Consider the following 26,988-nt stretch of genomic DNA (forward strand, 5'->3'; position numbering starts at 1 on the left):
CCTTTTGGTTTTTTGTGTGCAAACTAACAAATTGGTATTGCCTCTCCAAAACTTTTGGAGGGGACTGTATCTGAGGCAACTAGCAACCATTTCCTCCATAGTATAGTTTGTCCACCAGAGAGCACCAATTATTACATTTTTACACTAATGTATTTCAGTCACCACATTTAAGTAGTGTCAAAACATTTAAGCAATGGTACTGAACCAATACTTTGGAAATAAGCCATTTTGAGTTAAAGTCCTGCATTTAAAATCCTGCTCAAGTAAATGTATGGGAATATTATAAAGAAAGCACATTTACAAAAATACCTTGCAATCAATACATCATCATAGAGAATTTTCCATCATCAGAAGTTTTTTTTAATGCAACTCCCAACAACTCAAAGATGTCTGACATGTGTAAAGACTTTTGTGTTCATCTTAGATTGCATTTTAAAAGCTTATTATATTATTAAATGTTGTAAACCTCATAAAATCAAGTACAATTTTATTTCTATAGCTTCTATACGTCAAACTATACTGAAAGACCCTTAAATCCTCAACTCAAACAAGGAAAATATTTCACAGGGGACTAAGTAGCAGAACATAGTTGCAATAAATGGAAATGACTAAATAAAACCTGAGTAAATGTACTTCTACTATTATGTAGAATACTGTGTAATCATACACTGGCCCTTATTCCAAACAAGCTATTATTAAAATTAATATCATTTAATAATGATAATAATTTTGAACGTAACTTCTCTCTGGCAAAGAATATGTTTTTCACACTGATATACTGTGATTTTGATTATCTGGTCATATTCCTTTCCATCAGTTTTCTTGATCAGGTACATGCCTGTGTAATATAAAAATGTTGGAATCAATTGCTGGTTTGCGGCAAATAGCTCACATTTGATTGATCACTTGTTGGTGAGGCCCCCCCTGTATTTCCACATGTATATCCTGTGCATCCTCAAAACAATATGTCATTTTGCACACGAATATATGACCATAGACGATGGATTAGTTGTGATTGTTTACAGTAGTTCTCTCTCACCTGTGTCTCTAATGATTCATATACAGCTGCTCTCACAGGTGACCACCAAAAGCCCAACTCCATCTGCAAACAGAGGGCTCAAGACTTGGCTCAGACATTCTGCCAGGATCTGTCTTCTTCTGCAGGTCTGAATCTACAGGTCTGCACCAAAACTTTAACAATACATGGTGTTCATCTACTATTTTTGTGGCGCCATCTTGCCTGGTTGAAGTACCTTAGACAGTACAGTGTGTAGACTGTTCCAAGCCTTCACCACAGTTGATGTACAGTTTATACATAGGTTCACTTATACTGTGAAGCTGTAAGAGCTTTATCTAAAACATCTAAAGTATCAAACAACACATTATGATTGAACACAGGCATGAAATAAACATGTGATCCTCAGCACAAAGGTACAATACACAACTGCTAATGTTCTTTTCTTAGTTTCAGACATAAATGTTTTCGTAAATCATTTGCTCCAAAGTAACTTGACGGTTTGTATATGTAAGGATTTATTAAATTCTAGCACACTTAATGTCGGATGATGAGAAAACATAATGCACACTTGTTTTTCTTCTCTTTAAGGAGAAAATAAACAATTTTGTTCATATGACTTTATTAGATAAGCAAAAAACGGCTTAACCAAAGCAAACATGGTGGAACAGACACGGTAACATCAGGCCTAGAAATCTTCTTTAAAAAATAATAATAAAAAAAAACAAAATACAAATCAAATGTTCAAATTAAAACACATTAACTATAAAGTTGTTATTAATGTTGATGTCAAAAGGATCAAGTTCGTGTTAAATATTTGATGTGGAATGCAGCTTTATGTCAATCATCTGATTTTACAAGTTTCTTTGTTTCTGTTCTTTGTTTTCTTAAATCTAGGCTAAGTTCCAGAAACAGCTCAGTGAGTTTAAACATTCACAAAGTTACTTATCGACTGTTTCTTTACAAACTACTACAATATTTATTTATACATTAAACATTTTAGTGTTTGCTGATTTTGACTTTAAAAAAACATGGAATATTAACCAACAAAACAACATTAAAATAGTTTCTAAGATCTCCCACTACAGAAACCTGGCTCCAGTTTTAGTTTCTGGTAGAAAAACCCATGATTTGGTTGTGCCTTTCACTAAACTCAGCTGCATCATGGGTAGGAAGAGGAATCATCTAACGTTCTGCTGAACTAGCAATTCATGCTGTTAGGTCAGGGTGCCTGTACAAATAAGTATGATTACTTCCGTCTGTCCAAAGCACCTCTGAAATACTCTTAGATAAGAAAACATTTCCTTCAACCTTCTGAATGGCAACATTATATCAACAAGGTATATAGAGGAATGCACTATTCAGCTTGCTTAATCTTCAGCTTGCTTCATGGTCCTATGCATATGCGATGTCTTATGAAACACAAGTGGCCCACTCCGTTGTGAGTATGTATATTTGTGCACTGGTGTGTCTGTGTCATGCTGCAATTAAACTACCAAAGTTTCTTTGCCACTAGGGTGATTTCTTTTTTGGTATTCTACAGACAATAGTGACTAAAACTGAGAATAATGTGTTGTAGCACTTACTCTGCTGAAATTACTGCAAGGCAGGAAAGAGAGTAACGGTCATACAACCACTAAACCAACACAAGCATAAAGTGGACCAATCATAGTTACTGTGGTCCACATTGCTGTAGTGCATAGTAATGCGTAGAATGCAGGACCTACAACATAGTTTTGAAACAATATTAAATCAAGCTTTAGACACAGGAGTTGAGGAGGTCCCAGCATTAAAACACACTTGACACTCAAATGTTTCAGTACATATAAAAGAAACTTAGAAAAAACATTCAGTCATAGGTCTGTAAAATTGCTCCCTTCTTTTAACGCTGCTCATTGAACTTCTGGCAAGCAAGAAATGCTCAGAAAACATCTTTGCTCTACTGTCCATGAAGCAGCAATTTAGTTATGTTTCTGACAAGTGGACTACTAACTCATCCTTCTGTGGAGGGTCATTTTCATCCAGCAATTCTGTTTCGGGCACTGACAAGTCCTTGTTTTGGTCGAGCTCTTCTCCTAAGGCCTCATCATTTGCGTTGGAATCCTCATTTAGTAAAGCCGCTCGCTCTGTGACAGACGTGTTGGAAGGGGCTGTGGTCACATAGCCTGTAGATGTGGACCCACTGCCACTATGATGAGAACCAGGTTTATTAACCATTTGCAGAGGGTGGTGCATCTGCTGGTGGGGCATAGCCATGGGTATTTGCATAGGGTAAAAGTTCTGCAAGTATGGGTAAGCTGACATGGGGTGATATCCATTGACAGAGATGTAGAGCTGTGGGGGAACCATTGGCCGATGCACTTGACCTTTCATGGGCATGAACTGGGGCTGATGGAATGGTGAGCTCTTTTTAGGACTGGTGTAACGTGATGCATTTGCTGTGCTCATGCTTATGTTACTAACAGGGCTGGTACTGAGAGAGCTAGTCTGGGTTGTGTTGCTTGTTCCACAGGTCTGAGCAGAGCTGGTGTAGTTAGAAAGGTTCTCCCAGGAGCGCAGGCGTGTGTGGATGTCCTTAAAACGAGGCCTTCTTGCTGGGAATTCACTCCAACACTCCAGCATGAGGCTATAAATCCAGGCTGGACAATCATCTGGACAGGACAGTAGCTGGTGGTTGCGGATCATGTCGATTACATCCTGGTTGGAATAGCCACAGTACGGCTGCAGACCATAACTAAAAGTTTCCCACAGCAACACGCCAAAAGACCAGATGTCGGAGTCAGTGGAGAACTTGCCATACATGAGAGCTTCTGAGGACATCCAACGAATGGGAAAAGAGCTTGTCCCCATGAGATTGTAGTAATCAGCAGAGTAGACATCTCTGAACAGGCCCAGATCCATGATCTTAATGCTAAGTTTGTCAAAGACCAGAATGTTTCTGGCAGCGAGGTCTTTATGGATTACTTGCTGGCTGGAAAGGTACTCCATCCCCGCAGCAATCTGGGTAATAACATGAAGAAAATCAGCTTGCTCCAGTGTGGATTTGACAGTCTTGTCATCATCTGAGCTTCCAACATCTGAGTTGGGGGAACGCATAACTAGATACTCATGAAGGTCACCCAGACTGGAGTAGGTAAATATCATACTCACTGGCTGCTCTTTGCTGACCAACCCCAGCAAACAGACAATATTTTGGTGTTGCAAGTGAAAGCGGATCATGGCTTCATGGCGAAATTCCTCAAAGAGAGTGGCATCCACCTTGTCTTTTAATGTCTTTATAGCCACCACCTGGGTCTGCTCACCAGGTGTGGCTGCATATAGGTGGCCCTTGTAAACCTTGCCAAACCGATCCTCACCAAGCTCCTCCATAAACCGCACTGCTGACATGTTGATCTCCCGCAGCTTGGTCTGCACCTACAAAGCCATAAATACAAATATGTGCCTTCTTCATTGAAGCGTTTAAACCAAAATTACACAACATTGAGGCAAAAGCATCTGCGTTGGTGGGAATTTGTTGGTTCTGGTATTAACACCAGATATATTCACTCCATTTGTGTTACACAGTTATACACCGTGTTTGTGTGCTTGCATGTATCTGACCAATACAAGGCCTGATTACTGAATTGGCAAGAGAGCGACTGAGCAGGAAGGCTGAGTGAAATGTAGTGTGAGCTCGACTGTGGATACTAGTCCTACATTATCCTGTGCAAGCTGATATGCACCTCGTCATTTTTCCACAAAGAAATTTTTCCCTTCATGAAGAAGGATTTACTGTAGAACTGTTGGATTATATTTTAGCTTCGTGTACCCAATAAACTAATTGAACAACAAAGTAAAAAGTATTAATTTTAGCAAAATCACTTTAAACTTTATCTCTCTTTAATGTAAAATCTACATTAAATGAAGAATGGCCCTAACATTAATCACAAATAAGCAGAGGGACAGTCTGGGAATGGGGAGCAGCGGTCTGGGACAGCTGAAAACACACTGTATCAGAACTCAACTGTGTTAGGCTGAACATTGTCCACACACCATAACTATATTTTCAGATCAGCTAATCTCATTTAGTGTTTTCTTTAAGTGCAAATAAAATACCAAGAATCTAATTTAATTTCATTTTTATTTTCAACACTTGTTAACACATTGGGCAAAATTGGCTCAAGCTGCACAATTGCTGCAGAAGGCAACAGGTCTGTAGGATTACTGAATATTTGCAATAATGTCAACATTTATTTAATAACACACTATGTTGGATTGTGCACACTTCTTACCTGGTGTTTTTGATGATTGAGGTGAGAAAGCTCTGTGTCCTGGCTGGGTGAGCTGCCAAGCGTGCAGCGAGGTGGTCTATCAGTGGAAGCCTTTTGCTTATTGCGACACATACAAACCAGAAAGAAGAGGCAAGCAATGACTAATGGGATGGCAATTGCAGGGATCAGAATGAAGAGGACTTCTTTTCTGTGGTTCTCGGGAGGCACTGGAGACAGAAAGATACAGAGATGATAGCACGTCTCATTTGTCACTGTTGTCAATTCTTAGCAAATGTATTTATGGTATGAACTGGTGTTATTGGAAAACTGCTATGGGCTCAAAAAGACTTAAACAATAACTTTGGTTATTTTCTAAATTAGTTGTAATACTTTAAACGCATCTGCACACTAAAACCAACACTGACTCTTTTCTAATTCGGTTTGGTTAGTTGTCCGCCTGCAGCCTAAATTAGCTCTTCCTTGCCAAGGACCAACAATGTGTCCAAAAACTATTAAAAACACATAAGCCAGACACAGTGCTCCACTGGATGACATATTTCATCATTACATGGTCAACATAAATATTGTCCAAACTGAGGTAAATTGATATAACTTCACTAGAGATCTCACAAATGACCATAGAAGATTCAATGTTGGTTTTAGTGACTGTATGGGGATTGTGGGGACTGTGTAATATGATTAATTAAAAAATGAAATTCTCCTTCAAAGACGTCAGAATACAAAGGGAAACAACGAGACAAACGCACAGATATACACGGTAACTAACAATGAGCCCATTGGTAATTAGACTTTTCAGTCATAGCTTCTGTGAAATTTTTGAGAAAAGTTAAAGTGTATTGATTTCATTAGAAATGAACTAAGAAAAGTTCATTATTTTCTAAAAGCTGGTTAACAGTAATCCAAAAATTCAGAGTTGCTTATTAGTTTACGTTTATGAAGTAACGAGTAGCTTAGTTCAGCACACTGTACTTTTAAACTCCCACACTTGCAGGAAGGAGTAAAACCACACAGTTTATATGTTAAGTGGACCACTGGTGGGATTTCATTAACTCGGCACCTGCTGCCAACCGGTCTAAACACTGTGGCAGAGCATTGGAGATTCAGCACTGTTTCAAGAGTAAGAAAAAGACAGAATGGGAAAAGAAAAAGAAAGAAAGAAAGAAAAAAGAAAGATATTTGTAATTAGGTCCACAAAGGGGTCACGACCAAGAACCAACAATATGAAAGAATAAGTTTTCTGTTCATTTCGATGCCATTCTAATGTTTTTTAACTTATTTTGTTGTGATGTGTTTGAGATTAGTCACAGACCCTCTTATGCTATGTTCAGCTGTGTTTTTCATTTTTGAAACGCAACTCTGGACAATGTTCGAGGCTGATTTCTGCTGACATTGTCCGGAGTTGCATTTCATACCTTTACATAATGTTTGTTTTTTTATCATATAACTAAACTACAGTTAGGTCAGTGTTTGAAGTTGTTTTGTGAAATTTCGTATAGTTTGTGTTTGCTGATTAGCTGACCATTCTATCCATCCATCCAATATCCCAGCTGTTAATGAGTGAGAGGTGGGTTACACCCTGGACTGGTCTCCAGTCCATCTCAGGAACAACACAGAGTCAACAATTAATAAACAGGAAATGCTCATAAAAAATATGTTCCATTGCTGGAATTTTGTAAGTGGTCTTCCCATGTTTTGGTATTCAATTTTGTTTGGCTCAATGGTGGATGGAAATATTTGTGATAATAACTGGAACATTAACACATCATGAGTCATGAATCAGTTAAGCACTGCTTGAGTATATGATTTGTGCTACCAATACGTGTATGGGCTTATGTGCTACTACAAAAGTACACTGTGATATCTGCAAGCTTCATTAAAGCATCTTTTATGCTGAAATAAGTTGTAAATGGTAACGGCCCAAAACAGTGGTACAGTAAATATGAAGAATACAATTATTGTACAATGGCACTTACTGCAGGGCTGGATGTCACACAGGTCCACTCTAACCTGAGGGTCCATGGTGAAGCACCAGGGTGCCTGCATCAGACCCCCTGGGTTACGGCAGAAGTTTTGACTCGACCAGAGCTCGGGGTATTCCTTGGACAGGGGGTGACTGTGAGGATACTGAGCACTCCATGGCTGGCAGTCATGGCTAGATTTGGTGATGCTGACCGTGCCCCTGTAATCAGCCCCACTTCCATTGTAACAACTGTGGTCTGAGGGGGAATCTGTAGAGCAGACCATCACTCAGTATGGATACCTCCACCCACAATGGCAGAGATGATTTACATTTTGTGAAAATTATATTTTCATTTTCCATGAATAGAAAATGCTTCCTTTAGAAGCAAAAACTACTAACAATATGTTATATATTATTATATATGCCCCAACATGGGATTTCTCATCTATTTCAGCTCTTCCGTACTTAGACTTGCCCAGCCGGCATTTCTACATTTATTTTCTTCATCCAAGTAAGACTAAACATACAGTTGATAACATCCTTTAAAAATGTAAGGTCAAGCAATACTTACTGAATTACCCCACACAAAGGTCTGTATACTTGTATCATACAGAACATGGTCTGCATTTGGTCTACTTATTTAGTGCTTTTTAGTGAAAGACAGCGATAGGTTCTTTGTGCTTGGGATTTAGCGTTTTAAAAAAGATTGAACTAAGCTACAACCACATCCTTCCTGAAGACTTTGTGTAATAGATAAATTACACTGGGTTTAGTCAGGTTTTGGTTAGTTTTATGAAATGTTCATTCATTTAAGAAGTAAGCAGCTTTTACATCAACAGTTGTAATATTTGTGCCATTGTATCCACCTACTTGGACCAAGCTTTTCTGGTGGAACACCTATCTTCATACAGGAAGCAGCATCAGGTGTCCCTGGTTGTGGTAGCAGGTGGCAGCTCGGGAGCTCCAGCTGCATAAGGATCATAGGATTGGATCGGGCGATGGTGTACTCAGCATGACACAGGTCATTCTCCAGGGCCTCACACTCATCTCGACAGAGCTGACGCCGCCGAGGACCCCGAGAGCCTTCATCACACAGAGGAAAAACATAGTAGCAGAAGGATGGGATGGCAAACCTGGAGCACTGATCCGACAGGTGGGTGGAGGTGCCAATCATAGTGAAGGCCGCTTGAAGTGGAGAGACAGAGACACACATTTAAACTATTTCCTAAAATGCATATGTAATTCCATTAATCTTCCCTAAGAATTATACACAACTCTTTATTTAGAATAGTATAACATGCCAAGAACCAGTTGATTTTCTCACCAGTGATGCGGTTTTCACTCTCCCCCTGCATCTGCAGGGACTCTACATAGATGCTCTGGTTGCCAATAAAGCGAGCGCAGGCAATACCTCGGTATGGCTGACAAAAACCTTTGTCATGTGACCTGGAAAAAGAGAATCAACAAAACAGAATAAAAACATGCAGCCAGCAGACACTCTGTAGTCCTATTTGAGTACATTGAACAGAGGGAGGTTAGTTGTTTCCCCATTTTCTAAGTCTTAAAATGTAGCTTTGTGATCAGGATCCTGGCTATGGGCTAAATCTTAACTGTACGCACATGAAAAATGGATATATCTGGATATGGAAAAATGGATTAAAAATAAAAATGGATTTATCTTTTTATCTAATTCACGGAAGAAAGAGAACGGACAAAATTCTGTCCCACCCGCTGCCTTTTGCATCCCAGCCCAGTGCTCTACCACTGATCCACCAGGCCTCCTCCTATTACTTGAAACAATATAATTTCTAGATTTAAAGCAGTGTTCACAGTCTGGGGGACAGTGTTTATTATTCAGGGAGACTTTACTCTACATGACTACACAAAGAACGTGACTGAAGGCAATATAAGATCCACTACACAAAATTATGGTAACGAAAAACTGCACATAACAGTTTTAGAGCTTTGCTGCTCCCAACCAGAGAAAGAAGCAATTAAAGGCTAATGAGATTAGCTCTGTGGAAGAGGTATTTAGAAACAGTCGGCCTGACTCAGGACATGAATATGCATTCTTTCAAGTTCAAAGCAATCCTGTCCAAACCACTGGCGAGTGACTGTTGGTTGAGGAATCTATTTTAATTCCAGTTCTAGTGGGTCAAACCCAAAAAGGAAGAAAAGCTGCATGGCTGCTACCCCTATCAACTGGTTTTATCAGCCGTAGTGGAGCATAGCCCAAGGTCATCCTCATTTCAGATACTCAGCCAAAGCACTGGAGGTATGACAGCTAGTTGACATGTCTTTGCCTGCCCATTTTGGTTTTGGGCAGGCACTTCTAAGACTAAAACAGATACAGACACCCATCAGATGCACGTTTTTCCCTAACACAATCTTCTGTCACCGCTAAAAACCTTTAACTAGTTTATACAAGCAGGTCAGTTGAGGTACTTTCTAAGGGAGAATGAGAAGGAGTGTAAAGTGCTTTGAGTGCCAATAGGTAAAAAAGTGCTATATAAGTGCAGAGCATTTACTTCTCAAAGCACTGACCTGTAACTCCACAACTCATTATATAATACACAACAGCAAACCCATCACCAACAACATTAATACCACTTGTTGGTTTCGTTAATATAAAAATATAATTACTAAAAAAAAAAAATAATTAAATGGTGATCCTTAGTACATCAAGTGGTTAAAATCAGCTCTAGCTTATTAACAGTAATCCTTGATCCTCATTTTGTATAAATTACCACACATGGTTTGCAATACTTAAACGTTTAAAATACATAATATCTACCTTTTCTGTTGTTCAAGTAAAATATAGATAATCTGGTTAATACTTTAAAAGATAAAAAAATTTTTGCCCAATATTTGCACTTTTACTCGAGTATTAAATCATGTGTTCTTCTACCACCCGGCCACCAGAAAATAACCCCCAATTTTTTCTGAAATATTATGAAACTGACTGAATTAAAAAGGAAAGGTACACCATCAGTCACTTTCTGAAAGCAATAAACAGACAAACAAAAACACTATAAAACCAACTGGAATTGCCAGAATGGATGTTAACAAGCCAGAATTTGTTCTTTTAAGTCTATTATGAAATGTCTATTAGAAAATTGCACTGTGCTCAAAGAAATCCATGGGCACATTCCTGCCTTTACGGCTGTGTTAGAGAGGAACTTGCCACACCCCTTAAAGTGGATTAAATAAAATGAGGAGGCCCAGGAAGCTGCAGTGCATATGTCATCGAGTGATGGTCCTGGAGTGCAGCTGCAGAGGCAGACATTCCTTTGGTGTACTGTGAATGACAGTTTTCTAGAGGTTCCCTCCCAGATGCCAGAAAAGACTAGTGGATGGTGTCAAACAGTCGATGTAATAAATGCTAAAACAGGTGAACTCAGCAAACGATTTTGTTAATGGACAAAAAGTGCTCCAAATAGTGAATTTCAGCTGTGTGCGCTATATAATGGGCCTGAGCACCTCATGGCCACTTCATGAGAAAAACCTAATCCCTCCAGATGCTTCCTCTCAGCAGTCAAACCCACATACGCTGACCTATCGTTGGGAGGCTCCCGATGATGGAGCTGCCAAGGCCGGCCCACCAACTACCTCTGCAGGCGTGAAACCAAGAGGCTCTGGCCCAATCCAGGAGCTAATCTGATAGGTGGGACAAGGTGAGCGGGAAAAATGCAAACTGCCAATCTGTCGAGCTGGGTCCAAGAGCAGTCACCAGCTGTTATGACATGATGTCTACGGGTTTCTGTTCCATCAGTGATAGGGTGTGAATATACCGTACATATCATTTCAATTGAGATAAGCCAATCATCCTGCACACTGCCTCTTTTATTCAGAATAATGCTGAATGAGAGGCAGCTGGCAGCTGGTTAGCATACCACCAGAGCGCTACAATAAAGTTACAAGTTCTTACAATAATGTGGGTCAAATGTTTTTACCAGTGTGGATAGGGACAGATTTCTCTTTCTTTTTCAAGGTACATCAGTTAGCAATATTTAACTGTCCAGCCCAAGAAGTATAGTAACACATCAATTATATTGAATAAATGCATATTGATCAAGTAACCTATTGTTGGCTGACACAGATTTATACTTTTTAAAATTTTAAAAGGGATCATAGTTTAGGCTTTGCTTGATGTTTGGTGCTTGTGTAGTGCATAGGATAGACAATAAACAGTTTGGACTAAGGTGCAACACTCTCGACTAGATTATTTTCTCACATCAACTAATTACAATGATATATAATAACAAGCACTAAATGCCACTTGCAATATGACTAATTATTGCTACCTAAACCTGAAAAGGTTTACTCAGAGATTAATATTAAACCCCAGTTTAAGATTAAGACCCAGGTGATAAAGTGGCCTTAGAGTTGAATTTTGTGGGGAAAGGCATTTTAATCACCATTTATTTAAAACATTTTCTCATCTTTGCTCTGCTGTGAGGGTAATTCATGGCATTGCTTTACTGTAAGGACACGTTAGAAGGTACCTCCCCTGAGATCACCTATGCTTAAAATATCTTCATTTGGAAGCTTTTTGTCCTGTACTGCCCTGTCACAGGAGGCATCGATCGCAGCTAAAAGAAAACATCAGACAATACCTTCTACACCTTATCTGATCAACCGGTCCACGATGCTGGAAAAGTCCACCGGACCACATTCTCTGGTCCAGGTGGATAACCAAATTGGAAAATTCATAAACCACTTCTATTTGTTATTGTGTACCATCCAATCCCTAATTCTGAGTTTTTGACTGAATTTTCATATTTTCTATGGAATTATAGTGCTTAGTTCAGATAAGGTCATTATAGTGGGTGACTTTAACATTCATGTAGATGCTGACAGTAACTGCCTCAACATGGCATTTAATTAATTATTAGATTCAAGTGTTCAAAATGTAAAAACAAAGCAGTGAATCAGAGAAAACGACCTCCATGGTATAATTCACGAATGCGCACCTTAAAGCAGGCGTCACAAAAGGCAGAAAGGAGGTGGGATTCCACAACTTTAGACAAATCCCATTTAGCCTGGAAAAATGACTTCATGACTTTCTTTACGAATAAAATAGTAGCTATTAGGGAAAACATTCACTAGATCCTCCCCACAAATATTACAGATACATCTTCATGTACAACAGCTCTAGAATAATCAATAAGCTTCCAATCGCTCTAAGACTTAGCTCAGCAAAGTTATATTCTAAAAAGAACATAACCCTGTAATGTTCTTTTAAGTAGAGAGAAAAAGAGCGTAGACCACAACCTCGTTAATGTTTTTACCAGACACTTGTCATAGCCATCTTTATTATTAAACTTCTTCTTCCTCACCCAACCTTCTTCATTCAACCGCTGTCATATTGCCACCTACTGGTCTCCTTTATATCAATCCCTATCACTAGATTACTCACAGACTTTGCTGAGCTAACCAAACCAAATTGCTTAAAGATGTTTTACCTTTAATAGACATACATACCTAATACATATTAGGTTTGATCAATATATTTCCGGAAACTGGCTATGTACCAAAGGCCAATAACGTTGCTGTAATTAAACCTCTACTTAAAAAAACCTTGTCTTGATTGAGGTGATTTAGCCAATTACAGACTAAAAAATAAGTTGCAAAACATGTGCATGTGACCACCTCTGCAGAAAACACCTGTCTGAAGATTTACAGCTTCTCTACAATGGCTTCTCATAAAATCTAGAATAAAATTTAGAACCCTCCTCCTTACATACAAAGCTCTTAATGGTCATGCTCCACCACATTTAAAATACCTAATCGTCCGATTAGACCACTTTGATCTCAGAATACAGGCCTACTTGTGGTTCCCAGAGTTTCTAAAAGTAAAATGGGAGGCAGAGCCTCTAGCTATCAAGCCCCTCTCTTGTGGACCGGCTACCAATCCAGATTCAGGAGGCAGACACCCTCTCTACTTTTAAGACTAGACTTAAAACCTTTCTTTTGAAAAAGCTTATAGCTAAAGCTGCTTATTCAACCTCTATAAATAAAGTTGAATTGAATTTAATTGAACTGAGGACAGTAACAACACAGTATACCACAGAAGGTGTTCACTTACGGTTCATTGGGGCCATGTGTGGGCATCTGTCCTGTAAATCCAAAACAAAAAAATTTTGAAAAAATCTGATAAAGGGCACATCTTTTGTACATCTTAGAATACAAAGAAGAATGTGTAGAAACATTTTTGGTCCTTTTAGCTTATGCCGTAAGTTCAGGGTCACCACAGCGGATCATTTGTTTGCATGTTTATTTGGTTTTTACACCGGATGCCCTTCGTGACACAACCCTCCCCAATGCGGACGGGCTGTTTGGGGTTCAGTCTCTTGCAAAGGGACACTTTGACATGTGGTCGGGAAGAGCAGGGCACGAGCCTCCGACCCTATGGTTGGTGGGGGGCCACTCTAACAACTGAGCTACTGCCACCCCAAATGTGTAGAAACATTTGATGGTCTTTAATGACATCATTAGTTAAAAGAAAAATACTAGCTCTCAGTGAACGTTTCTCACTGAACTGAAAAGCATTTAATAATCAAAATAACTTTAGTTTAAGTATAAATAATTAAGTCAGTGTCTATACGAATGTGAACCTTACCTAGTTTGACATACAGGACACCTGTGGCAGAGATGACCTTGAATGAATTGGAGGCAACACACTGATAATAACCAGTGTCTGTTGTGTCCAAATCCTGAATGCGGAGCTTGGATCCTGCCTCTGTCCTGCGGATAGTTATGCGTCCCTGTTCCTGGACCACGGGGGCATCATTCTTGAGCCAGCGGATGGATGGGCGTGGGTTTCCTGCTACTTTGCAGTGTAGCGTGGCTGTCTGGCCCTGGAAATGGGTGATGTTGTTGACTGGTTCCTGGAACTCCAGATAATTACCTTAAGAAGATGAAACATGTTGGTTTAAAGGTAAAAAGAGGTATTTATTATGAGAAACAGTCCAAGTTAGGTCACAAAAGCATTTAGAAAAAGTAGCATTAATTCAGCTAGAACATCAACAGCTGTTTTTTTTTTATGCACATCAGTAGTCAGTACAGTCAGATCACATTCATGCTGGAGTCATCTTCAGCACAGCCATTATATTCCAACATTTAATTCCACCACTGCTGTTATGTAATTTATTGTATGTATTTATATTTTTTGCTGAATTCTGAAACATTCCGCACACCGCTACTTCAGTTTGAGTGAAGAAAAACCCTGTCATGTCAACACAGGTTGACATTTTTCAGCTGCTTAACACTATGTGAACACTCTCCTAATGTGCTGTAGTTTTTCTCATTTTTGGTTTTAGAAGACTTAGAGCTCTCCAGGGTTCTCATGAAGTGCAATTACAGTTATAACCACAACTGTATTTATCTATGGAACCAGATGAAAATAATCAGTTAATAAAGCCTCAAGCATGCCTACAAGACATAAAGGCCTGGATGTCCCACAATTTTTTACTTTTAAACTCAGACAAAACTGAAGTCATAGTATTTGGGCCCAAAAATATCAGAGATATGATGTCCAACCATATTGTTACCCTAGATGGCATAAGTCTGGCCTCCAGTACTACTGCAAGGAACCTTGGAGTTATTTTTGATCAGGATTTGTCCTTTAAGTCACATATAAAACAAATCTCTAGAACAGCCTTCTTCCACCTACGGAACATTGCCAAAATTAGGAGCATACTGTCTCAAAGTGATGCCGAAAAACTGGTCCATGCATTTGTTACTTCTAGGTTTGGACTACTGTAATTCCCTACTTTCAGGATGCCCCAGTAACTCCCTAAAGAGCCTGCAATTAATCCAAAATGCTGCAGCAAGAGTGCTGACTGGAACTAGCAAGAGAGATCATATTTCACCTTCACTAGCTTCTCTCCATTGGCTTCCCATTAAATTTAGAATAGAATTTAAAACCCTGCTTCTTACATATAAAGCTCTGAATGGTCAGGCTCCATCATATATAGAAGACCTCATAGCACCATATCATCCCAGTAGACCACTTCGCTCTCAGAATGCAGGCCTACTTGTGGTTCCCAGAATTTCCAAAAGTAGAATGGGAGGTAGAGCCTTTAGCTATCAAGCTCCTCTCTTGTGGAACCAGCTCCCAGTTCAGATTCGGGAAGCAGACACCCTCTCTACTTTTAAGTCTAAGCTTAAAACCTTCCTCTTTAATAAAGCATATAGTTAGTTATAGTTATGCTGCCATAGGCTTAGACTGCTGGGGGACCCACCCCCCAATGCACTGAGCTCCTTTCCTCCTCTTGACCATCTCTCCTCTCCTCTCACCCCGCAATTCTCACCACTGTATGTCATTAACTCTGTGTGTTCTCTCCCGTAGTTGTCTTTGTCCTCCTCTGTCCCCCTCTCTCTGTCCCTTTCTGCAGGTGTCCCCCGGCTTTGAAGCTGTGTGTCTTCCAGCGTGCAGCTACTGGTCCTACCAATCTGCCCGATGTTTTGTTATTGCTTTTTGTTGCTCTGTTCTTTTCTCTCTCCCCTTTCCACTCACCCCAACCGGTCGAGGCAAATGGCCGTCCACCCTGAGCCTGGTCCTGCTGGAGGTTTCTTCCGTTAAAGGGAGTTTTTCCTCTCCACTGTTGCCTATGGCTTGCTCCAGGGGGAATTGTTGGGTTCTCTTTATATATCTTTATAATCTTGACTTTATTCTGTAAAGTGCCCTGAGATGACTTTGTTGTGAATTGGCGCTATATAAATAAAGTTGAATTGAATTGAATTGTTGAATTGAAAATTGAACTGTTACAGTCAAGATTATCTTTTACTTTGCTTTGATTATCTTGCTCCCTTTTTTGCATATTTTCATTAAGATGCATGCAGACACCAATCAGCCACAACATAAATACTGGTGGTCTTGATAATACAGTATAATGCGAGACAAGGGTCACAATGGCCACTCTGAGTAGCAGCTACACAGCTTCATACTCAGCTGTAATCCACTGTGTGCAGAGGTGGTAGAAGTACACAAACTCAGTACTCAAAGAAATTAGTACTAGCCAAAAATATTCTCTACTGCAAGTACTACTCAATAGCTTTTACTCAGGTAAAGGTACATAGCAGATTATTGACATTTTACTTAAATTAAAAAAGTAAAAGTACTTCAAAAGGAAAACAACGTATTTTAAACTATAATGCACATTAAACTAAATAAAATAGGGGTCAAGGTTACTGTAGTAAAGATGGAGGTAATTTTAACCACTTTATGTGCTAACAGATGGTTAACCCAAAATGATACTTTCTGATATTATCATTATTATTTTATGTAGTTATATTACTATATTGTGTTTAATGATGCTAGGATCCAACTGATCCTTATCATCACCTTCGTAGCACAGCAGAAGTCACTTTGCCAATGGTTTGCCGAAGGTTTTTTTATATATTTCTTTTCGAAAACAGTTAACACACATCATTCAGCGACCCAAAACTTCCTTGAATTAACTGTATCAAACAAAAAGAAAACACATTTTTTACAGACGAGAGAAACTATTGCAAAATGATTCGATTTAGCAATAAGTGCCTATTTATCTATAGAGGATCATCTCTGTGTTGGTATTGGGATTCTTTTTATTTTTCAGTATTTTTGTAGTACTATTAACAGTGTTCAGCTTTTCTGTACTTAAACAATATAGAAGAAATTAAATCTGTGTCATATTGAGTGTCTGAAGTGTTCCAGTCTAAATGCTTACTGTTGGTCATGCATGTCGAAGACAGTTGGGTGCAGAAAACCTGCACACAGGAATGAAGGAATGTTTTGCCAGTGACCATAAAATTGTTAAACCCCTGGGTGGTGATAATGTTGTGGTTGATTGGTGTACTCTACATGTTTGGACACGTGTGCCCTGCTGAAACACTTCAAAATACGACAAGCATCTATAACTTGCTGTCTACATGCCACATATTTGTTGCTTTCCTTCTATTCTCCCTTTTTTGTAATTGCATATTTTGTGTATTTCATATAAGTTGAAGATCCATCCAACACAAAAAAAAATCAATGGATAAACAGTGACAGATCTGAAAAGCTCATAGGACTTTACTTAAAAAAATAAATAGAGAGCATTGCGTGTAGAAGTTATTAACAGTTGGAAGATCTAGGCCTGTTTAAAATATGTCCAGATAATTCCTGCTTTAGGTCCACATACTAGTCTCAAAAGACTAAACTGCACTGAAACAAGCAAAAAATTGTATATGTGGGCAAGGCATTAAATCATCTGAGCCAGAGGTGGGAGGAGCCGGAGCCAGAGATGGAATTATTTCACTTCCAGGACGAACAAAGACACAGATTTTTCTTTTTAGTCCACAATTAATTTGTCTTGTGACCATTATGTCTTTGCACTTGTCATCAATGTATTTCCCATACTCAATACTTTCCATACAGAGCTCCATGAAGAAAAACATCCTGTGTTTTTTTAGGTATGACATGCTAACGTATAGAAATGACAGTAAACGTGTGAGAAAACCCCAAGCTAAGCCCAGCAGAGAGGGCATGATTAATGGTAGTAATAACTTTTATTATCTGATCACTGCAACTTATTACAATAAGAAATGATCAAAATCACAGGAAAGTAAAATCCACTCCTTAGTTAAAATGAGGTAAAGGAGTAGCAGAAAGCTTTTCTTAACATAGTGGTACATGAACATTTCATTTTAGTCAAGTCAACACAAAACCCTCGACTGGCCCCAGCTCTCATTCCAAGAACTGATTAAAAACCATGCACTTTAGTTCTGCAGAAAGAATGAGCCAGGTCAGCTTGGATAAATGTACTTTAAGGAAAGAGGACACAGTGTTGGAGTGATTTTCCAGTTGGGGCCTGGTAGCTTGTTTGCTTTTGTCAACATTCAAGGCAACTTTTTTCTTTCTTTTTCCGTCCTTGTCTTTCTATCCTTCATTACCAACAGCCAGTGGTCACATATTCAGTCACAATAACAGTACTTGTTCAACTGTTTCAACAGGAAATCACTGGAATTTTTAGCGATTTTAACAATACCGTACTCTAGACTCTCTGCTAGGACCCCAGTTAGCTATGCAGATTACTGTATAAGGAAATAACAAAGCATGGTTGGTGTGCAGAGGCAATGATAAACACACACTCAAAAGTCCCCTGGCTTTTCTATCATCTGTACTTTGAGCAGTAGCCAGACTCTGGAGTTGACCAAATGGAAAAAAAGACACGTGCCCAGCAAGCTTCCTAACCTGACTACAGCAAAGCTCCTTGTAGAACAGGCTGCAGATGAGTGATGTCAGGATGCAGCTCTTTAATTATAATGTCTTCATCCTTCATTAAAGGAGGCACTGCAGCTTTTAAAAGCTAAAACTTTACCATGCCTCTAGATAGTGGGCTGGGAGCTGTTGATATTCCAACTGGAAAATGACTCCAGCATGGTTTTCTCTTTCTGCAAAAGATTTTGGAGACCACCAACCACCAACTGTCGAAACAAACTATTCTAATACAAACTTCTTTTTAATCTGTCTCTGTGTTTCTCACGCTGATGACACACAGCTGTGTGAGAGAGGTAACCTCACCAAAAAGGCAGTAATTTTTGCCCTTAAGCAGGATTAAAAGAATAATTTGGGAATTTTGGGTCATAATATTTAAGATATAACTTCATACATTAGATATAACAACTTTGCTTGTAAAAATCTTTGCTGCTTAGTACAGTTCCTGTAAATGCTTCCACTGTGACTAAACTGAGGGCTATGCTGCACTGCCCCTGTTTGATGGAAAAAATACTCTTCAGTGTTCAACAGAGACTCATATAAAATGTCAGCAGTCCATAAGCAAAAGCAGATTGGAATCTATCAGTTACAGCATTTCAAAATAAAATTTCCCTTTCCCTTGCCTGGGGCTGCATTAGAATAAAAAAGCTGTTCCCTTTTTGTTTTCATTCCAGTGACATGTTGTGAAAGGACTTGGAAGCGTATCTCTTTTTCGCCGATTCAACAGCTGGAGTATTTTTGCAGTTTGTGGTTTTGAGACACAGATTATTTAATAAAACTCACTCCGTACTCGGTCTGTGTTTGGATTATGTTTGTGCTTGTGTAAATTGCTCCAGCTATTGTCATCCCGACAACGCAGATTTGTTTCTGCCAACAGGGATCATTTATGTTTATGGTTTTATCTGGGTAGTTGTGAAAGAAACAAGAAGTAGTTGGAATTGATCCACAGATTCTCCCTGAGTGATTGTGAGAGAATGAGGTTGTGGCTAACAGTGATTAATGCATCATTTGCAGACTATTACATGTGTGTGGATTCTCAGAAGACAATGCTGTGAGAAAATATTTGAAGGCTGTAACAGCGGATGTGGGCTAAATATATAGAAATTTATGCTCTCTGTTATTTTTACCTCAGCTTTGTCGAAATAAATGTTAGTGTATGGCAAGATAAATATTATGGTAACTACAGAGATCAGGATACTGGTTATATTTTTGCTTTTGAAACAGTTTGCCCTTAGTCTGCTTTTTTCAGTGTACTCTAGTTCACTACATGTCAAACTGTCTCTGGGCAGGACACTGAACCCCCAAGAGCCCATTCCCATCCCCAGCTGTGCAGTGCTGGTCCAAGTCCAGTAGAAATTGCGGAGGGTTGTGTCAGGAAGGATATCGGACATAAAAACTGGGCCAAATCAACATGTGGACAATGATCCGCTGTGGCGACCCTGAACTCACAGGACAAGTCGAAAGGACAAAAAAATAACAAATAAAGAAAAGTACTCTGCTTCATACATTTGTGCTTCATCATAAAATATAAAAGGGTCCTAAAACTCAAAGTGTGATATAACCATTAGTTTGTGCTTTACTCTGACGAGTAAGTTTATTATATTCCTCAGCATTAACTCAGGAGACGAAGAAAGAGTATGAAACTTTTCTTAAAACCGCTGTAACTTTGATAGATTTAAAATGGATTTAGTCATTACTCTGCAGTTAGAAGTCATCTACAAAGGTAATGTTTTGTTCCTCCAATACCAACAATTAAAATTCATAATTAAATCAAGAATGAATATAACTAACAGCCCAATACACTGACGAGACAATAAAAATCACAAGGCTCAAAGAAACTGTTGTCTAAACTCTATAAAATTATACCAAACATCAAATATAATAACAGTCCGAATAGAAAAATTGAAAATTGATCTTACTCTCTCCACCAACTCTGACTTTTGGAAACACCTTCTCCATCAATAGCAACACAAATGTACAACATATACAATACAAGACAATTCACAGAACCCACATCACTCAAAGCAAAATGTTTAAAATGAGCTGAACCAACACAGATACCTGCTCACAATGCACCTCAGGTAGCACAGACGGTTACTTCCACACCACTTGGGCCCGAAACCCACTATCCTGAGGTGCAGAATCCCCAGATCTCCATCCCTCTGTTTACTTGGAAACATCTCAGAAGTTGATCATCTCCAAGTTACATATAAAAACCCAGTACTCATTTCTCTAACAGTCACCAAGAAAATAATTTTTCAAAACTGTAAACCTAAAACCTCACTACATATCAGTCACTGGTGTCACAGCGTCTGCTCTCCCATCCTCCCCTCTCCTCTTTTTCTCTCTCCCTGTCTGTTTTGTGTTTTTTCTCCTAGTGCACCTGGACTTCAGCGGCGGCCACACCTCCAGGCAATCACTCATCCTAATGACAGCAGCTCATATACCGGTCTCCTTCACACCACAAGTCGCCAGATCGTCTCAGTAACCTCCCCGGTACTCGAGTACACTAAGCTATCCGGAAAAACACGTCAAGTATCGTATTGCTAACCTGCTCTTTTGTCTCCCAACCCTCAGAACCTCCGGCCGCCGTTCTGTGTTCAGCAATCCCTTCGATTCCTTGTCTCCACGGTTTCCCCCCCACCTTTACCATTCCTCCTCCTCCTGCGACTTGCCAATCCAACGCTTCCCCCCGCACCGAGCGTCAAGCTCCTCGGACCAGGCTCTCCTTCTCCCAGACATCACCCACCGACAGAACTCCCCATTCCCCCGGGCTCAACCTGTGCTACCTTCCATAATTAAATCATTTAAACCTTCCTAACTCCCTGGTTCCTTCACTATTTCTGGGTCCGCAAAACATTGACTGCACTCTTGAGTCTGACAACTGGACAAATCTTCTCAAAGAATACATCAGCTACATACAAAAACAATACAGCAAACTTTGATGAAGCTTGGAACCCATTTCTAGAATATTTCAAATTAAACAAAATGCCTGGGACTGAAGCCACGTACATCTCCACACACACCCCTGCAACAAACAGTTAAAAATTAGACTAGTCATGAGTCATTTTATCTTTTTTATTATTGCTAATGTTGCTATCAGCCTATTGGTTAATATTAGTTTTATTATCACCATTATTATTACAACTATTATTATTGATATTATTAACATTATTATTGTTATTCTTTGATATATATATATATATATATATATATATATATATATATATATATATATATATATATATATATATATATATATATATATATATATAGTTTTCTCATAAATAATTATTATAAAATATGTAATGTTTATATCTTTAGTATGTATACTCCTATACTGTACTTTCCCATCCCTCTCCCAACTATTGTTTCTTTCACAATTATACCCATTCTGCTCAATCTCACTACCCCTCCTCAATCCTCCTACCCCGATGCACCTTCATAAGCAAACATATTTTGTACATGGGTAACACATCTCTTGTCTTTTTTTCATATGTCACACTGTTTTTATGCTTTTATGTTTTGTATTGTGTTGTTTGTACTCTCTTTTTGTTTGTGGTGAATACAAAAAAAAAAGTAATGTTTTGCCATTTAATAAACAGCAGCCAAATAAAACGTTACACAATATGACCTAAAGAATTTTGGTAAAATACTGTAGATATATGATGACTCTATCCATCTTATATCTAAACCTTTTCATCTGAGACGCATGCTGATGGATTGATTGATTGACCTAAAATACTGACTAAGGCAAGGGAAGCACAGACTTCCTCTTCTGTTCTTAGGGACCAAAATGTTAATAAAAGCTATTACTGCTCTTGACTCACTTAGGTCCTGGAAAATACACATACAGTCCTCACACTGTAACGCTCTATTTCTCAACTATGGTATTAAACCCACCGTGCCACAGCAGTGCTGAAGCATCCCCTTACTTTTAACTTAGGAATAATTCCCACAGGCCTGAAGGCCACCATGAGGCCACCAGAGCTAAGAGGATAGGGCTCAAAACTAGTCATTAACAAAACTATTTCTAATCATTATTGCCTCCTTTAATGCAACTGAATCCTCTGATGGTTACCATGCATTTGTTAACATAGAAATTTTTTTTTAGCATGGTAAAGTATTAATATTAGTTGCATCACTTATTAAATTCCCCTTTTTGAAATGTGTTGTTGGTATTAAAGACAAAATAAACAAACCTGTCAAATGTCTCAACATTTAGGTTGTTTGTGTTATTTTTAATCACAAATGGGTCTTAAATGATTTGCAACTCCTGCCCTTTGTCTTTATTTACACTTTATACACCTAAACAGTGTTGGGAATACAACATCTCCACTGGCTGTTTACAGGGTGGACATTGGGATGATGGCCACTCAACTAAAGTGGCCACCCCACACAGAAACCTGAATCCTAATATATTGTTTTAAATCACGTTTAAATGAATGAATGAATGAATGAATAAATGAGCACCCAATTAATTTGGAGCTTTGTATGGATCAAATCAAGCAGATGTGATGAAACAAACAAATTCTCTGCAGCAGCTCATAAACCAAAGTAGTTCGTCTTTTACCTTCAACTGTAGGTGCAGCACCACTCTGAGCTTCGGCAAGACTGTCTGTGTCCACTGAGAGACCAGGGTCAGCTATGGAAATAGCAATAGCACAGTATTAGACAAAAAGAACTACATTAAGAAGTCTCAAAGAAACAGTTGATCCTTACACATTAACAGCTACAGGAATCCATATCTTATAATGAAAATAGGAGACAAAATAATGACAACACATTTTATTGTAGTATAAGTTACTGCAGTCCTTGTCTCAGTGCACAACCACAGGAATTTCACTGTTCCTCCATTAGCTGTCACCGCTTATCCTATTTGAGTTGCAGGGGGAGCTGACCCTATCCCACCTGTCACACCCTGGACAGGTTGCCAGTTTATCTCAGGGCCACAGAGAGACATACACAAACAGACAACCATTCACACCCACGGACAATTTTAGAGTCACCAATTAAACTAACATGCATATTTTTGGACTGTGGGAGGAACCCGGAGCACCTGTAGGAAAACCCATAAAAGCACGGGGACAACAAGCAAGCTCCACACAGAAAGGCCGACCAGGGCGGGAACTTGCAACCTTCTAGCTGTGAGACGGAAGCTCTAATTCTACTGTTCAGTGCTTGTTAAAGAATTTAAGACATCAAGACATCCTCTGCCACTGTATGTTTGGAGTGATAATGTACTATTGTCCCTTAAGACTTTAGTTCAGTGAACCTTTATTTCCTAAACCCCTGGTTAAAATACATGCTGAGATCTTTATGCCTCTCTGCTCGAGGCGCAAAACATAGAACATAGACATCCAGCAACAAAAAAATAATACAGTACATGTAATATATTTTACAATGAATAACTATTGGATACTTTGATCCTGTTTTGACTGGGATACAGACCATGTGCTTGACATATGTTGGTGGTGAAAGAAATTGGTTGTTAGAGGCCTGTAGTAAGCAAAATCATACCACATTCTTTTCATTGGCAAAACTCTCCTCTATAGATTGGAGTTCGATCACTTTTTAGCTTTAAGTAAGAACCGTCTCCTGCAAAATGGGAAGGATTAAGTATCTTGCTGTTTATTTCTGGCATCAGGTGCAGATCCTGAAGTTTTATCTACTCTGTCTTAGCTGCACCCTAAAATTGTCATTGTCATTTGTACACAGGCCTGTTGTATTAGTTCCCACAGGGTTTAAATTATGTTTTTATTTTGGATCTTGTTCCATGTTCACAAAACACACTGATTTGCTGAGCTCAGATTCATTAGCAATGTGGGCAGATTGTTCACATTAAGCTATACATTTCCTTTTCAGTCAGTTCTCAGTTTAAATCATAAATAACATTTCCTTAATTATTTTTAACATTTGCTACAAATGAGTGGTGAATCCAGTTGAACTTGGCAATAATAAAACATGCATTGTACCATTGTACCAGACTTAGCTATTAGCTCATTTCCATCTGTGGTCCCTGAGCTGGTTCACAATAGACAACAATTAGCTAAGTATCGTTTTATTAATACAACTTAACATTGCAGAACTCTATAAAATGAATTAAATCATATATTCCATAGCAGCAAACTAATGTATTATACACATTACTGCACCCTCTGACCACAGCTACCATGTGCACACACGCATAGCATCCTTCCTTCCTGGTTGCTTAAGATCTATTTTTTGGCTTTACAAGAAAATATTAAAATTAACACCTTTTTGTAAGCAACAGGGAGATTGTTCTGTTTCCATGTAACCCTAAAGTTTTAATAAGCAGGATTTTGTACCTTTAAGTGAGTTGTCGTCCCCTAACCTTGCAGAGTGTAATTTACTTTTACACAACTGTAGTAAATACCAGTTGACCCCTCCTAAAAAATGTGCATTTGTTTACAAGCTGTAGCTGTTACTGAGCCGGAAACAATAAGACAACAAACAGTAATTTTGACTGACATGCTGAGTGGAGCAATTTTGTCTGATGTAAGAAACAAAAAAACCCAGCAGTGCTAAAAACTTTCCATAGACAGAAAGTAAACTAAAATAACCCTTCAAATCTTGGACAGCTTTTTCAAAAGGAAAACATGGATAGCAAGTTACCCACACAGCTATACAGCAACAAATGGACGGAACAGCTCCAAAAGCCTGTTAGTTTGTTTTCAAAAGGTTTACAACATTTGCTAAACAAACGTGGATGACCAGAAATGTCCAAAAGATCCTTTTTACTTTATCACAACCAAGCAAACAGAAATCTTACCAAGCAGCTAACAAGTTTGACCTTTTTAGCCCAGAAGACGGCCTCCTTGGCTTCTGTCTTTTGTCTCTTCATCTTTAGCTCTTGCCAAAGAGTAAAAGTTACAATATTTACAATATTTGCTCTGTGGTGTCTCTTTTTCTCACACAACTCAGATGCCATTTGCTTTATCCGTGTAGCATTAAAATCATACTGAAGTCATTTAAATGTAATATATATATATAAATGCAAGCAAAGGGCAATCTTATATAACAGGCTTTTGTTTCTGATGTAATTTATAAACCAAACACACTGGATGTAATTTCATAAATTCAACAATTTCAGTGCCTTGTGAGAACAATTATAATGCAGCAGCTTTTGAGTACAGAGTGACTAAAGAAGAATTATACAGAACAGTGACATTAAGGCTCTACATAACTTCTAATGGCATTAAATAAAATGTTTAAAAAATTAGGGTTTAATCTTTTAATCTCAATATTTAGTTTTAACTACACACTGTAATACAGTATGCATTTTAGGAAGATGATATTCTACACACCATTTGTTCCTCTCATTATTTGCAAACTTTAACAAATGTGTGGTGGGCTTCTGATGGATTCTTTAACACATTATAGATAACATTTTTCTTTTAAACTCAGTATTAAGAAAATAAACGTGACATGCTTCAAATACTGTTATCTAAACACATATATACTCTCAAATTAAAAAAAAAGGAAAAAGATTCACTTTAAGACTGGCTTCATTTAAGGCCAAAAAATTAGTAATTAAATGTGAACTTAAAAGTGGCATTTGGGAGATAAAGAAATCCTGTCTGTCATCCTTTAGAGAGAGTACCATCGTACTGTCAGACATTATGTTGCATGTAGCAGAATTAATGGGCACTGCTCATTACATCTTATTGGAAAATATGCAACACCCACTATTAATCTATTATATTTGATCATTTGATATTGTCCAACTAGCAATATGTAGGATTACGTCTCACATACAGTACATGTAGCATTAATTTCTAATAATGTGGACAAATGACGATCAAAATCACTGCAGGCTACATGAGGATGTCATGTTGTGAAGGCATACGCATAGTTAACAGCAAGTATATCTTGACCCTTAGAATACCAAAGCATCTTTATGTTGTTTCATTTACTACTAGTCTACTGTGGGGTGTAAGGTATGTTGCAGTATCTGGGAGACATTAGTACTGTTTTAGTCTTGTAAATTCTTCAAGATTCCATGGAGCTAAACAGACACCCTACAACTAATTAACTAATGTAGTATCACACACTAAACTTGTCACACAAGAAAACCAAGACAAGGAACTCAGTTGAGCTGGTTGCACAGGGTGGGTATGATTGATGACATGTATCCATAACCCTGGAAAGTGACAGTGGCCATCATGACAGACTGGGGGCAATAAGATGTTGTTCAATCCACAAGATGCAAAAGACTGCTGGTTGCAGCATTCCAACAACCGCCTGCCTTAACTATGAAAGGGCCCTTTGAGAGCTAAGAGACCAGGCCACAGCTCCATCTACCGTTTTCTCTGACGGCCTTCTGGCACACCTCAACTTTCCTTTCCTCTCCTGTTTAATATGCTTGTGCGTGCGTGCATGTTTGTTGTGTGTGTGTTGGTGTCTGTCTGTGTCTTTCTTCTCTTGCCTTTCAGTTCTTACGTTTTTTCTATATTGCTACTGATCCTCATTTTCTGAT

General features: G+C 38.6%; 1 protein-coding gene across 1 annotated transcript in view; it reads right to left on the bottom strand.

Annotated features, from left to right (window-relative positions):
- Positions 1-534: 534 nt before the first annotated feature.
- Positions 535-26,988, bottom strand: part of ror2 (receptor tyrosine kinase-like orphan receptor 2) — a 42,844-nt gene continuing 16,390 nt past the window's right edge. The window contains exons 2-9 of the mRNA XM_067484047.1: positions 23,062-23,133; positions 13,869-14,156; positions 13,335-13,365; positions 8,571-8,692; positions 8,117-8,431; positions 7,260-7,514; positions 5,287-5,492; positions 535-4,429 (exon numbers count right to left, since the gene is read on the bottom strand). Coding sequence (XP_067340148.1) covers positions 2,981-4,429; positions 5,287-5,492; positions 7,260-7,514; positions 8,117-8,431; positions 8,571-8,692; positions 13,335-13,365; positions 13,869-14,156; positions 23,062-23,133 — 2,738 coding nt within the window. The 3' untranslated portion in view covers positions 535-2,980. The remainder of the gene's footprint in view (positions 4,430-5,286; positions 5,493-7,259; positions 7,515-8,116; positions 8,432-8,570; positions 8,693-13,334; positions 13,366-13,868; positions 14,157-23,061; positions 23,134-26,988) is intronic.

The sequence above is a fragment of the Channa argus genome, chromosome 18, assembly GCF_033026475.1.
Source record: "Channa argus isolate prfri chromosome 18, Channa argus male v1.0, whole genome shotgun sequence".
NCBI classification, from domain to species: domain Eukaryota; kingdom Metazoa; phylum Chordata; class Actinopteri; order Anabantiformes; family Channidae; genus Channa; species Channa argus.